Consider the following 15,226-nt stretch of genomic DNA (forward strand, 5'->3'; position numbering starts at 1 on the left):
TTGAGGAAGAGTAAAATATAAATATTACCTAGACTCTGGAATGCTAATCAAATGCAGGTTTTCCTAAGAAATATCTTCATGTTTCAAGGAGTAAGCCAAGCACTGGCTGAAAAACATTAAGAGACTTTCTTAAGAAAATACATGCATTTCTTGTGTTTTGTGGCTGGCCATTATCAGAGATGAGATCCTGGACTAGAACAGACAAATATCTGTTCTTGTACGTTATTTTTTATGTTCCTGCTGCTTGTGGTGCATTAATTAGTAACTCTTATGTCCTTGGGTCTTTACTTTCCCCACAGACAAATTATTCTACTCCCTCTGTTTTGCATTTACTCTGTCTAAACTACAGTCTAAAGAGAGAATAAAAAAAAAAATAAATCTGAGTTAGCAACTGGAGGATGAATAATAGCTTTGCAAAGTGCCAATGAGAAGATTGAGAAGCTCAGCTCTGCAGGAGAACTATATCGCTTTAGTTGAGTTGGTGTGTGTGTTATCTAAGTTTGATTGTATACAAGGTAATAATAATAACAATAATAGTAATGCTGTGATCATTTTTTGTATATCGCCTGTTCTCAAAACCCCTTTTTTTCCAGGTTTTTATTTTTCTCCATCCAGTGTCACTGGCTGTCTGCCATGCATGTGCCACATAACTGGTTCAGTGAGTCAGATCTGTGATAAACTAACTGGCCAATGTATTTGCCAAGATGCCTCTGTAACAGGACAGACGTGTGAACATTGCAAAGAACTTTATTTTGGATTTGACGCTGTCACAGGGAGGTGAGTGTTTGATTTTTACAGATCACTTATAACCTCCTCATTGCATTTTTCTCATAGTAAAAAGTCTCAGTGACAATGAAAAGATGTACTCTATTTACATTAATCCTCCTTTGAATTAATGTGTGCACTCTGATTTACGTATGGTATGTTATACAACCCTCTGTGCTCCCATGAGCTGAAGGAAAGAGAAGTTCTGCCACAGACTTAAGTAGGAACAACACAAAAGCTTATATAAAATTAATACCATCTATTGTTATAGCTATTTGGGAATTGTTTCTCTACATTTCCCTTGCATCTTCAGCAAGATATGTTGGTTTCTGAGGTGTTAATCATTAACTATTATAACGCAGGTAATGCGCCATTCTTATAACCAGTGCATGCTTTTAAAGATTTCAGGAAGACATTTTAATGGGAAAAAAAAATTAGATATCCCCATCTTTCCAAATTATTTTTAACAGCAGCAGCTCACAGCACCTTTCTTCTTGAAAATCTGCTTTTCTGAAGCTGTGTTGTCTTTTTCAGCACTTAGTTATGTGCCACAGGGTAAATTGTTTATCTAATGTAGCCTGGGGCCCCTAGTTACACTGAAATTATATGGCTATATTCCCTAGAATGTAAGGGGAAAGATATATCTATCGGTAGTGCATTCTTATTCCAGCTACTGCTCTGTCTTTCTTTTATAAGATCATCTTTCCTGCTTAATCCCCACAATCTCAATTTCCTTCTAAATATTGTCTAGAAAGATTCCTCAGCTCTAATGCTATCATTTTCATGCAGACTGATGGTGTTAAAATGTTATAGTTAGTATCTTTTTCTTTAAAATAAATAACACGGGCGGAAGCAAAATTTGCACAATATTCCCCTCTCTGTGTTCCCTTCCTCCAGCTGGTGTGGAGTACACATGCTTTTAGGCAGTTATCAGTGTCATCTTGCATATATTTGACATTATTCTGCAGATTTTTCACTTGAGCTTTTATGTCACTGTCATTCATTAGGAGAGTTTTAAAATTATTTTTAATGTTGTGGGTCACAGAGGCATCTGCTAATGGCCGTAAAGCAATCTATAAAAATTAGGACTTCCTATTTGCACTTCCTGTCATTTCTAATGGTAAGGAATAAAATCTATGTAGTATTAAAGTTCCATTTTAAATATATTTTCCTCACTATTAATGGTTTGTTGGTTTTTTTTACTTACATGAAACAGACTTCTTTTTTCCCCTCAGTTTTAGGAGATGATGACTGAGAGGTTTGTGTCTGGGTTAAGCAGGATCTTTCCTGAACTAGATACTGGCCTTTGAGTGCCTGGATTTTGAACTATCTTGTGACATTCAAAATGTGGAAATATCTAGAATTATCTAGATCCAGATCTTGTAGTAAAGATAGAAATTTTTTAGAGTTCTGGAATTTGTATCAGAATTGGCTTTAATGCCTTAGTGCTACTTAATCCTCATGACAGTATTGAAGACTGCTCTGTAGTATATTAAGGTGATTAACTTGTGTTGCATATGCTTGGCTTCCTTTTGGTTATCACCTTGTTGGGTGATGTACCTCTGTTCCTAAGGCGGGAATGTTTATCCACTGAAAATGGTAATCCACATCTTTGTTTGTCTATTTTAATTCATTTCTTTAGCTGTTAATACACTCATAAAAAGAGTAATATGCTTTTTTTTTCTTTGTGAAGTTGTAAAGTCATTCAGACTATCCTTACTCCAAGTGTCTTAAGGACTCTGTGGTTACAGAATGACCTATCTGCAGTGGCAAGGATGTATTTGTCTTGGCAGAATAACAGAAAAGGCGCAAAAGTTGTGACAAACAGAGATTGTGAGGGTTTAAAATTCTCTCAGAGGAATGTGTATTTTGATTTGTTTTGTGATGTTCTTGAGATAAAACAGCAACTCCACTTTTTTTTTTTTAATGCATTTCAGCTTATAAAGCAGAAAAAATTCCTCAACAATTGAAGAATTAGAAATACTGGATTTTTGCAGTGGTCTGAACAGATCTGTAATGGTTGTGGCCATTGGTACACATTTGAAATGCTTTACTTCTGTATTGTTTACTATAATGAACTGGTCAATGAACATCACAAATTGTTTATCTATATATATATCTTGACAGATTACTGTTTATGAAATCCATTTAGCAAGTGAGCTTTTCCCATAAGGATGAAAAATGAAGATTTTAAACAGATTGCTGGAGAGGCTCTAACTGCACCTAGAGAGTCAATGTAATAAAGGTTTCTCTATATTAATATTACAAAAACCATTTATCCTCACAAAATCAATATTGCAATTCATCTTGGCCTGACATTTCTCCTTCCATGTTTTAAGTCTGTTTTCCTTGATTATATATAATTCTGTTTTAATAAAACTCAAATATATTTGACTCAGAGTATCTTGAAGTGAATCAGAGTATCTTTTAACAAGAATGCTGAAAATATTTCTTACATGAGAAGTTTCAAAGAATCGGTTATTTTAAAAAAAAATATCCTTAATTGACTGAATCCTTAGTCCTGACTGAAAAGCATGAACTATGCATAACAACAAAGCGATTCTAGTGTTCTGCAGTTAAGGAAATGATGCATGTGGTTACACAAATATGATGTATAATCCTATGGAACAGAACGTGATGATATGTATGCTGCTGTTTGCAAGACCTGGAGCCTAGGTATAGGTGGAGTTAGGGAGCCTACCTTTGCCCTAGAAGAAAATGCAACAAGCAGAAAGAAACAGCCCCACCCTGCCAGGCATTTAAAACTATTACTATGACTGTATGTATAATTTGATTTGAATTTGATTCTCATGTGCAAGTGATAATGAAAAGTGGAATACTCGGGGGACCCTTATTCCTAAGAAATGCAGTAATACACAAAAGCAGTAAGAAGCTTGTCTTTTACTGTTTATCTATTGAGACGCTTTTGATAACACCCTCAACTAAATGTGTAATAAATAGCACCATGTAATGAAATTATGAAATAATAAAGTCCAGTCTTACTGAACAAATAATTCTTTGTTTTTTTCTGTAACTATACCATGTTTTTCAATCATGACATTTAAATGATCTAAACAAAACCTTTGTTTGAAGGGAGATTTGGATGCACTGTCTGCAGATGAAAAGACTTAATACAGACTGAAAAAATTGCCCTTTTCTCTTGACTATAAAAGAGAGCAGGCTACAGTATAGTGGTTTCCAAGAGAAAATGTATTTTATTTATTCCCAAAAGGATATTAGTCCATAAAACAAATTTGCAGCTTATTTTGCAGACTTAGCTTTTATCAACCTTTTTAAGGGTGTTGAATGATTACCCAGGAGATCACACAGCACGAGCTCCTGTGGAGTGAAGGAACTCTTAATATAGAGAGCTCTGTGATGGGCAGAAAATGTATGTAAAGAGTTTTCTTAAACTTGTTTAAAAAAATCTGTCACATTTAATGTCAATTTCACTGATTATTGACCTGAATTTTAGTGTCCTAATGTGAAAACAGTTTCCACCCTCTCCTCCTCTCTCTCTTGTGTTAAAAAGCCGACACCTAAAACATAACTGAACTCACTTTTATTTCTGCCTTCATATGGACAGAAAGAGACAGACCAAGGTGATGGCTAGAAATACGGTAATTCAACTAGTGTAAAGGCATTGCCAGCTATTTCCTCAACTCTGGTGAAACTGGCCAAGGAAATATCAGCCTAATATAAATCAACAACCCTTGTATAGTCTTAGGGTTAGGAGAGCAAAGAAGACATGGCTTGACTGTCTCTCCCCTAGAATTCTCCAAGGCCTTTTTGCTACTTCATTATCTTGGGACCTGAAATTTCCTCTAGGCTCATGTACTTTTCTGGCCCAGGGCAAGAAGAGTGAATTGCAGGCTTCCCAGTACATTTTGGATGCTCTGCAGTTCCACATTTCTCCCAGTTCATGGTTTTTTTGGTTTTTTTTTCCAAAACTGTTCTAGTCTGCAGTGAAATATAGTGAAATTAGAATCCAAAGGACAAAGTTTTATTTGCCGTTGCTGGCTTCTCATTATGACTAATAATGGCAGTCTGTGTTGCAATGCGTAGCGTAACAGTGCTTGCAGTAAGGAAAAAAATTGCTTTGCTTAACTTCTGAGATGTTCTGAGTCTTTGAATATTTGCATGATCTGACAATAGTATCCCTGCTATAAATGAATGTCAGTGGGGAACCAGTATATCAAGTGAAAAACAAGTCGATTGTGAGAGTTTCACATGGAAAACCCAAAGCATAAATTAATCCTAAAAGCATGCTACTGATGCCAGAAAGATTTACAGAACTGAAATATGGCATTTGTGTGATACCAATGTTTTTAGGGTTTTTGTTCTTTGTTAATTAAAAATAAAATTAAAAAAAACGTAATTTACACGTTTAATTAAATTTTCTTTTTGGTTATTTCTATTTTGTCTATCAGGCTGCAAAGAAAATGTGTTTTCTGTTATAATCTTAATATTTCTGCTATTTTGTTTCTTTTCACTGTTTTAAGCTGAGTTTTTTTTTCTTCCACTTTTGTCTACATTCGTTCTCCTTTATTCACAACATGTTATTTTTTTTTTCCAACTTCAAGTTGCTTTTGTGGACAAGAAATTATTAATTGATTTATTTTCAACAAAAGCCTAGTTCCATCTGAGTTGGGTTTGCATATTTTATCTGGAAGCCTTTGAAACTGGTTACACATGTATCACTGAACTCCACAGCTCTGCCAGAAAGGCTGTTGGGAGTAAGTGTTGCAGGACTAAATACATAATGTGGTTATTACCAAACGTTATTTTCTTTTTTGTGTATGGATCAATATATATAAAAGCTCTTTAATTTTAAGCAGTTTTTATCTCAATTAGAGCATTATTCTGGAATTGAGGCTTTAATGTTTATTTTTATAATAGGCACCTTTTTTGTAAGTTGTTTTTTTTTTATCAGGCTAATAGATTTTTCTGCTGTGACTCGAACTACAGAACTGTTTATGATTTTTTAATTATGTTACCCAAGAATCTTTTAAACAAAACCCCACTGCGCTTAACTGAAGTGTTAATGTGTGTTGATCACTTCCTTGACTTGTTTTTGTTTATAGATGTCAGCACTGTAATTGTCATCCTGCAGGAGCCATTAGTGGGACTTGTCATCTTGTTACTGGACAGTGTGTTTGTAAACAATTTGTAACTGGCTTGAAATGTGACAACTGTGTTCCCGATGCTAGTAATTTGGATGTCCACAATCTATTTGGCTGCAGTAAAAGTAAGTGAATGTTAGGGCTTAAAAGCATGTCTTCAAATTAATGTTTTTTTATTGATTTAGTGAGTATTACATTAGGTCAGCAGTACTAAAACTCGGTTTGACTTCCCCCCTGCTCCTTCATGTTTCTGGTCCCTGAAGTTTGGGCGATTTGCACTGGGAGTTGCTTAGGAGCATTTTCTAGAGAGATGTACCAAATGCTCTAAGTCATGCACACAGCTTATGCTTACAGTCTGACCCGGGGGGGAAGTAGTCACCATAGTTTCCTTGCGTTTCCCACTATGTTCATTGTAGTGATTAATGCAGAGTTCACTTTTTAGCCACATGAATGCAATAATATTTGTACAATTTACAGTTTAGCCATCTTTCCTGCCATTGACAGAAGATAAGAGACCTGTGTTCAGCAGGTCTGAAGAACAGAAGGTCTGTTGAAGACCTGCTAATTGTGAAATCAAAATCTTCTATGCGGTGCAGTGGAACATTGCGTTTGTCCTCCTGGGGCTTTTTCTTCCAGTTTGGGAAAATATGTGATGTGGTGTAACAGAGCATCATAGATTTGTATCTATGAGGTGGGGCGAATGCCATTTTGATGGTCAGATCATAAATTGTAATGAGACATGTTGCAATGGAACTTCTGCCCTTGCAATGAGTCTGGATATGAAGAGGTAGCACAATTTTAGCCTTTGCTTGTGTCATAAGCAGTCAAAATTAAATGTTGAGGTTTGCTCACCAGTGCATATTCAGTGAGCTGGCAGGGATTTTAAAGAAAAGGAAAAAAATATGTATAAGAAAATTAAATTTTTAGGTTGCCTTCAGTTCAGTGGTCAGAACTGGGCTCTGAAGACATCAAACCATGCAACGCTAAACTGTGGGTAGTACCTCAACCAATTCTGAAAAAGGTGTGTTACATTTTTTTATGACACAGCTTACTGCTGTACATAGTTAACAACCCAGTCTTGGAAGACATGTAACCAGTGAATGACATACTCTGCAAATGCTAATTGGTCATTTCTGTCAGCAGGCATAATTAATAATGGCCATAGTGGACCTGCTGTGCAAGTTAGCTCAGGTAGCCACATGTAATGCTACAACAGGGTTAGACATTCCCAAGTAATCTCTGAGTATGTTTCTGAATCCTCCTTCAATAAAATATTTCAGTGTGTATTCTGCATAGGCGTTTATATGACATTCAGCATTGTGATACATGCACGCTATAGATATGCAAGCAGAGATGTACACACACAGAGAGTTCATTTACAAGGACAGAGAGCTCTCACTTTGGTGCTAGTTTGTATTTAATGGTAAATTGGTTTAAATTTCAACTAACATGCATCACAGAATGCAAAGTGCTCTAAATACGATAGATGAAAGACACTGATTTGTTTCTAAAGGTAATTTTTTTTCCTCAAAGTTTGGATGTGTTTAGATACAGTTTTATTTTTCCTCATACTCTTCTGCTGAAGTTGTAGTACCTAGTCATTGTACAGATTGTTGATTGGCTTGTTTCTTTAAAAGATACAGGATATTTCAACTGAATGTATTATAGTAATACATGGCATTTTTATGATGCTGTTCATCTTCTAAGTGCTTTACAAACATAAAACAACCTACTTATTTATGTTGGGATATACATTGGATAAAGGTCAATAGCAATTCAACTATAAAATTTATAATAATATGACAGATAAAAAGTTAGAAAAATGCATCAGGCAGTATTCTAAATGACAAGCGGAGTCCTCTTCTGGACATAAATGATATAACAATTGCAATCTTCTGGTTATTCATACCAAAATATTTTAACTTGTTGCACAGAAAAGAGAGCTTTGTCTAGTTTGATATTTATAGTTATTTTCATTGCAATGCAGTATTTGGTTGACACATATCATTATTGGTCATGTCTTTGCCAAGGCAAGCAAACTTAAGTTGCTGCCACTGTCCAACTAGCATTATGTAAGGAAAAGACCTATTTTGAATTTTTCTCCCACAAAATATCTCAGATGCTCCATGATAAACCTGAAATAGAGTACTTTGTGTACACGTCTAAAATGTAAACCAGCAAACGTGTGGGAACAACATGCAATGGTGTGAAACTGAGAATGAAGAATGAAGGTAATGCTGGTAAATTTGTGTGATTGCTCAGGTTATGTTAGCGTGCATTACCTGGACAGAAATTTCCAGAAATGTCAAAGGGATTTAGGAGCACTTATTGCCTTTGGTACTTAAACTTTACTCCTTTAGACACTTTAATGTACATGTGCATCCTAACTGAGCTGACCTCAAAAGCTCTAGATGGGCAGCAAAACAACTTCTGTTTTCTAATGGGAGATTATGGTTGTGTTCTGTTCAATCCAACAAACCCTAGAAATATTTTCTGCTATTTCTTAGCTTTGAGGCTGCAGTAGCAGCAGGGATTTTCAATATCTTACTCTCAATAAAGAGCTGCAACTCACACTTTGGATTTGGATTAAAAGCTGAGGTGTAATGTTACCTACTGAAGTTGGGTGAGTCTCTACATCTATCACTTGTATGTTTTGAGGTCCTCATGTCCTTTTTTTGTCTGCAGCTTCATTTTTTGCTTCTTTTCTTCTGTTAGCTTGGATGAACAGGTTTGGATAAATAACTTTTGGTTAATTGTGTACATTGAACAAATATCCACATAGTGAAAATGATAGTTTATAATCAGAAGGAGAAAGAAATAGTGGAAAGCTCTTTGTTTCTAATGTTGACATTTTTCTGTAACACCTAACGTAAATGAGAAAAGCTTATTGAGTGGTTCTGGATCCAGCTCCTGGTAGCTTGCCCTCTGTACTGATTTCTGTACTGCCCTCGACTATCCTCATTTCTGGAGCAAAATGCTTTCCTCTAGATCCACACTCCTTTGGTTTTCCCTCCCTTGGTGAAGAGGGAAGGGTATGGCACAATCTGCCTTGAAATCAAGCTATAGCAATTACTACCTGCCAACAACAGTCTTATACTGTGCTAATGACTGAGGGTCAGAGACTAGTGCTTTCCTTAGTCTAACAGGCTGGCTGGAGATCTCGTAGCAGGACAGGGACTTATGATAATATCAGTATAGAATCATAGAATTATTTATGTTGGAAAAGACCTTTAAGACAGAGCCCAACTGTAAAACTGTATTTATTTGCATGTGTATATCTCTGTATGTCTATCTATGCGTTATGTTATGCGTATGTTTAAGTTCTGAGTAGTAGCCGTTATATTAGAAAGGACCATGATCATACAGTTGAGTTACAAAAGAGACACAGGAGGGACTTTGATTGCTTTTTCTAAGAATGTGAGACTTCTGGCTTGTGAACTTTCAGGTTTGTTTTTCTCTTTATTGATATTACTGCAATTAAGTAGCACATTTTCCAAAGTTAATGGAGGTGATATCAGAGTAGTATTTTGGTAAATAAGATTCTCAAGCCGATTTCTTCAAATTTTAGACACCTCGCTCTCATTCATTTAAATTTCATTGGAAACAAATGGAAGTGAATTGCCTAAATAACCTTCTAAATTTGTCCCTTCTATTTTTTTTGTCATTTAATTAAGTAGGGTTATTGTAACACTTCAGTAAAATTTATAGACAGTTGGACTTTCCATTTCTGTTCTATTAGAGAACATTATGCCTAGCCTGTGCTAAAATTGAATGAATCCCCTGAAAAACAAATAATTATAATTTAACTCTAGACCTCAATAATGTGACCAGATAAACATGTTCCTGTTTCATAGAGGTCTTGAAATAAATTAAAGATCTATATATTAAAAAAAAAATAAAATTGGAAGATTGTGATGTACTTGCTTTAATTTGATGGAGAGATGGTAGATTAAGTTTATTTGTTATTTGTTTAAATGTATAAGTTTGTTTCCTGTACTTGGATAAAAAGATTTGTTGGAGAGCATTTGGGTAGAACAGTTTAGTCTATTAGTGTCTTGTCTGAGAGACTATGTTTACTTTGTGGTTTTTCTTTGAGAAAACATAGCCATTTCTTTGCATTTTTATTTAAATTTGTGTGATTATTGATTACATTCTTTTATACATCATCTGATTTTGTGTATTTTTTAGCTCCATTCCAGCAACCTCCTCCTACAGGAGAAGTTCTTAATTCCTCTGTTATCAGTCTTTCATGGAGTTCCCCCGACTCTCCAAATTCTAACAGGCTTACTTACCAGCTGTATAGGGATGAAGCTGAAATTTATACAACTGAGGACTACTACCCTTATAGTAAGTATTTGTAGGAAGATGACATAAAGATTTTGTGTTTGTGTGTGTACATATGTGCAATTTTTCATAATTATTTCATATTTCTGTCATTATCATACTCTGATTTTGAATACACTATTCTGTTTTCCTTTAGTGAGTTACTGTTCGGTGTTATTAATTTTATTTGAAAGAAATGAGTAGTCCAGTCTAAAGTCTGCAGACTGAGTCACCCAAAATTACTTTTTAATCTGCAAATCTTTAATTGACTCCCTAAAAGCATTCCCTGCAAATATACACAGGCTCCAACATCTAAAAGAGGCAAAGTCCCAGAGAAAGAATTAGAGTGAATTGAATAGGCCATAATGTGCTTAAACTTGCTTTTTTCATCCTCCTGGTTTTAAACTGTTAACAGATTAGGAAAGCTTTTTGTGGTCTCTAACTTTTAGCACCTTCTGTTAAACTATCAGTGTAGCTCCTGATTTGCCTTTAGCAGCAGCACTTCTCTCATGTTGAGGCTTGCAAAGGGATCCTCAGAAGGCAGTCCTCAAGGATTCAGCTGGAAAGGCCATTTTGTGCTACTATTGATCCTCTTATCAAAGAAAAGAAGATAGCTTTGGGTACTGGTTTTATGTATATATGGCACACAAGTGTTTTTTAAGATGACAGGTGTGGTTTAGTACCACTAAGATTTGATTTCTTTTCCAGTGGCTTCTCTAGCTTGTTGCAGTTTCATACCAATGCAGCATTAATATTTTGTAGACGTTGAGTCTAATTATTGGAATGTACCCTGAAGGAAGAAAAAAGACTGTTATTCAGTGGAAGGACAGATCCTTTGGAATGCATCTGGCATTTTTGTGTTCTGGTACATGCTGTTGTGTTACAGTTGATTACTCTGTGGCTTGTGCTCTGAATTTGGACAGTCTACAGTGCCTACCATTACCAAGGGTATGCGAACCTGTGTAAGTGTGGGGATTAAGTGATTCAAAGGAGAGAAAGAAATATTACAAAAATGTTTAGAGAGCTAGTAGAAAATATTCAAATTCCCTAATTTGGTATAAAAGCCTAACTTTAGTAAAAATATGAATTAATTTCAAAAGAAAAGCTATTAAGTTGTCATAATTTGTAGTCTCTAATGTACTTGAAACTGAGTGCATTGTTGAGAATGTTATTTCATGACTAAATCTACATACTTTATAGAAAGTGAATAATTCTGAATGTGTTTAGCATTTATGAGACATCAACACATTTCTATTTAACAAAAAATTATTTTGTAAAAGCACGGATTTGGTTTCAAAAGATGTTTTTGACATTTTCTGACAATCCCCTTAATTAATGACGTGAAATCAACTGCTGCTGGTGTTTGAATATCAAGAATACGTTGTTAATGCTGTCAGAACTTTCAATAATGTTACTTTTTTCACAGTATACTATGGAATGTAATGCTTATTAAATGCCCCGGGAGTGCAACTGTATAAACATTATCTTATGGCTAAATGAAAGTTTTATAGAAACACTGAACTTCCCAATGAAAATTAAGAATAATCTTTTAAATCGGCCTGGTGATCTGGCTGATAGTATTGCAGCTTGCCCAGTTAGAACAATGTTTTCCTAACTGCTCGGGGAAACCAGAGGTTCAGGAGATATTAATCCCTGCCTTGAGGAGAAAATTACATACTTGCTCTAAAACGTGAAAAGAAGCCAACCCCAAAGTTACTTTACAGTTCCAACCCCAAATTATCTTGTTTCTAATGATTTATTTATGTAGCTAAACGTGCGATTGTTCACCTGAGGAATCTAGAACCTTCTACCTTTGTGTTTTCTCCAATTTTATCTAGTCTATATTCCTGTTGAAATAAAGGTACCATCTGGTGATCAATTGTTCGTCAACACTGAACTTTCTCATAATGTTGATATGGTGCTATTTAGTCTTCTGGCAGACAATATCAGCATTCTGGGTGATCCATCTGTTCCAATCCTTACATGTGAGTAGGGGAAACTAATGTGCTTGCTGTTGACATTAGAGGTGGGGCCCTAGAATCTGGGTTGGCCCAGAGGCTGGGTTTCAGGCTTGGTTGTTTGTAGAGGTAGGGCGGTGTTTGTGTAGTAGTTTCAAGAGGACATATGAATTCTGGAGTTGGCTGTTTGGTAGGGAGGCAGTTCTAGATCACATTCTATCTCACTGGTTCTAGATCGTGTTCTAACTTACCTGTTGGCTTTAGTTCATGTTCTGGTTCACTTGCTGGTTCTGGAGAATGATCATGGTTTAGCTCACAGGTTGGTTCAGGACTATTTGTTTCTGGAGTTCTAGCTCATTTGTTCGTTCTAGATCAGATTTCAGGTCAGAATATCGTTCTAGAGCAGGGTTGGATTATGGAGGGAGGAGGTCCTAGGATGTATTTCAGGCAATACTCCTATTTTTTCATCTCAGAAGGATTTGTGGTACTTGCTGCAGATGGTAGCAGTCTCGCTGGATTTTTTTCTTTATTTTATTTTTTGCTTCCTTATTTTTTTTTTTTGTTTTCCTTTGTTACTCTTCTGAGTTAAAGGTCCACAGGATAGGGATCCTATCATTCCATAAAGTGCAGCTCTATCAAGTTTCTAGCATGCTGACTCACACTGTCTCTGTGAACTTTCTTTTCTCTGGCCACAAAATTGGAATTTGGATACATGGCAAGCTCCTACTTGCTGGTGTCCTTCACAGCAACTGCTTGTCACGCTCCTAATCTGAGGATTCTTGCCAGCCTGTCCAACAGTTTTGTCTAACACTTGTCAAATTGGCTATAGTGCCCATTCTTGTGCCTAGAAGCGTTTCAGCCAGGGCAAGTGTGTCCATGCAGCTCAGAAAGGGCTCAACAATTCTAGAGTACACTTGAGTACTTGCACTGCAAGTTGCGGACAGTATGCTAACCTTAAAGTGAAGAAGAAACACCTGAATCTCACAACCAAGTCTGAAATCTGGTGCATCATTTGCCTGCTCTCTGTTGATGCACAGGATGTCACAACCATTGCTGCTGCTGCTGGCAGAACCATTCTGCAGCCTTGCCTCTGAAGTACCAGGGTTTGGAAGGCATGAAGCTGACTTTATTGCTGGACTCCAGTGTTAAGTTTGTGATTGCTATAGGTAGCTGAAGCACTGTAAGCAATTAGTGGACTGACACTGCTGCTCTTGTACTACAATGTCAAGGGTTGAATATCTAGCAATACTAATATTTTTGTGGTCCTCCTCTTTAAGTTGTACTCAAGGCTGACTTGCCAGCACAGACATGAAGAAAGGACTTAGAAATAGCTGCATTCTCACCTTTTAATCTGAAAAAGTTTGTGTATCCATGCTCTGTCATGTAGTATATTACTCAATGTTTGTTATTTCTTAAGGCAAAACAACATATAGTTGTATGGTTATACGTTAAATTTATATTGCACTGTAATGACTAAGATGTGTAACTGCTGCTAGGGTATACCTAGGAGCTATTCATGGTCATGGCTGCTAAAAAGTGCTAAAAAACTGTCTGATGTAATGGAAAGAAGGGGGTGAAGAAGGTAATTATGGGTTTTGGATATACTTTTAAAATAATTATTTGTACTTCTATTTAACTTTTCATTCAAGATCAAATGCTTTAGAAATGAACTATTAAGCACTGTTTTAGAAATGAGGAAGTGAAACCACAGAAAGGTGAAATATTTGGTCTTACACTATGAAATTAATCAAAATCAAAGGTGTGAGAATTTCCAGAGGTTTGGGGTTATTTTTTTAAGCAGATCCCCTTATATTGATGCTGATTTACATTTGAAATAGTTATTTCCGAACAAAGGAGGAATGGAAAGGTAATTGTATTAATCTTGTTCATGATTAAAGCAGGAACTAGGAGAAATTAAGTTGAAAAACTATTTTTCTAGTGATTCCAGTGTGCAGTGGAAGACAGTATAGGGAAAAGGGGAGGTTTTTTTTTCCCTTATTAAAAAAAAAGAAGTTGAGCAGCTACGATGTTCATAATGATCTCAGGAAGAGCATGCAAAATATCTTACATAAATACCTCATGTCTTGGATTAGGGCTGGAATGATTTTAAGTATGCAAATTAACTATTTTTTTTTTTAGTTGTTAGGCTGATACAATTTTCTTTTCCCTGTTTGTTCTAGGTGTTCAGACCTTCAACGATACCATGTTATCTCCATACACCTTCTATTCCTATTATGTCCAAGCCAGCAATGTTCATGGTTTTACTAGAAGTGCCTCAGTGACATACAGAACAAAATCTGGGGTGCCTACAGGAAACTTGCATTTAAATCCCGTCTTTCCTGTTAGTCACCACTCTGTTTTACTTCACTGGACAAGCCTCTCCAATGACTCTGGGCCCATAGAGAAATACGTTTTGACATGTACTGGCCTGGTTGATCTTCAGCCTTGTGGTCAGTATGAAGGTTTAGAAACTTCAGCAATTATTTGGAATCTCATTCCATTTACAAAATATGTTTTTTCTGTGCAAGCTTGCACTACTGGGGGCTGCTTAAAGAGTGCGTCAGTAACAGTAATTACTGCACAAGCTCCTCCAGAAGGGCTACACCCACCAACGATAGAAACCATCAGCTCTACAGAACTGGCTGTAGAATGGTCACCACCAGAGAAGCCAAATGGTAGGACATTGTATTTACATCTGTAAGTCAAAGATTTTGCAAAGGAAAACCAGTATTTTCTCAAATCTAGTTAGAGTATCCTTATCCATGTGACACAAACTGAGAATGAATTGTCAGAGTGTGTTTTGTTCTTTTGGAGTCAATTGAATGTGTTGGGTCAAGGATTTAGCCATTAGTGGCATCTGTTGCAGCAAAAATTACATTTATAATTAAACACTTTAAGTAAAATTAATTATTTCCTAATTTGCCAGATCGCCTATTTCAGACAGATGTGACGATATTGCCTGACAAAGAGTAAATAAACCGATAACAGTTATGGAAAAAATATTCTAAGAATTAACAGAGAAGTCTGTGTTTAAAACCATCCGTCACGTATAGTAAC

At 36.0% G+C, this 15,226-nt stretch overlaps 1 protein-coding gene across 2 annotated transcripts in view; it reads left to right on the top strand.

Moving 5' to 3' along the window:
• LOC138718343 (usherin-like) overlaps positions 1-15,226 on the top strand; it is a 156,140-nt gene that overhangs the window by 76,527 nt on the left and 64,387 nt on the right. For both annotated transcript variants that reach the window (XM_069852768.1, XM_069852769.1), the window contains exons 14-17: positions 594-777; positions 5,850-6,013; positions 10,077-10,235; positions 14,350-14,844. In XM_069852768.1, the coding sequence (XP_069708869.1) occupies positions 594-777; positions 5,850-6,013; positions 10,077-10,235; positions 14,350-14,844 (1,002 nt within the window). The remainder of the gene's footprint in view (positions 1-593; positions 778-5,849; positions 6,014-10,076; positions 10,236-14,349; positions 14,845-15,226) is intronic.

Source organism: Phaenicophaeus curvirostris, chromosome 2 (assembly GCF_032191515.1).
Source record: "Phaenicophaeus curvirostris isolate KB17595 chromosome 2, BPBGC_Pcur_1.0, whole genome shotgun sequence".
NCBI classification, from domain to species: Eukaryota; Metazoa; Chordata; class Aves; order Cuculiformes; family Cuculidae; genus Phaenicophaeus; species Phaenicophaeus curvirostris.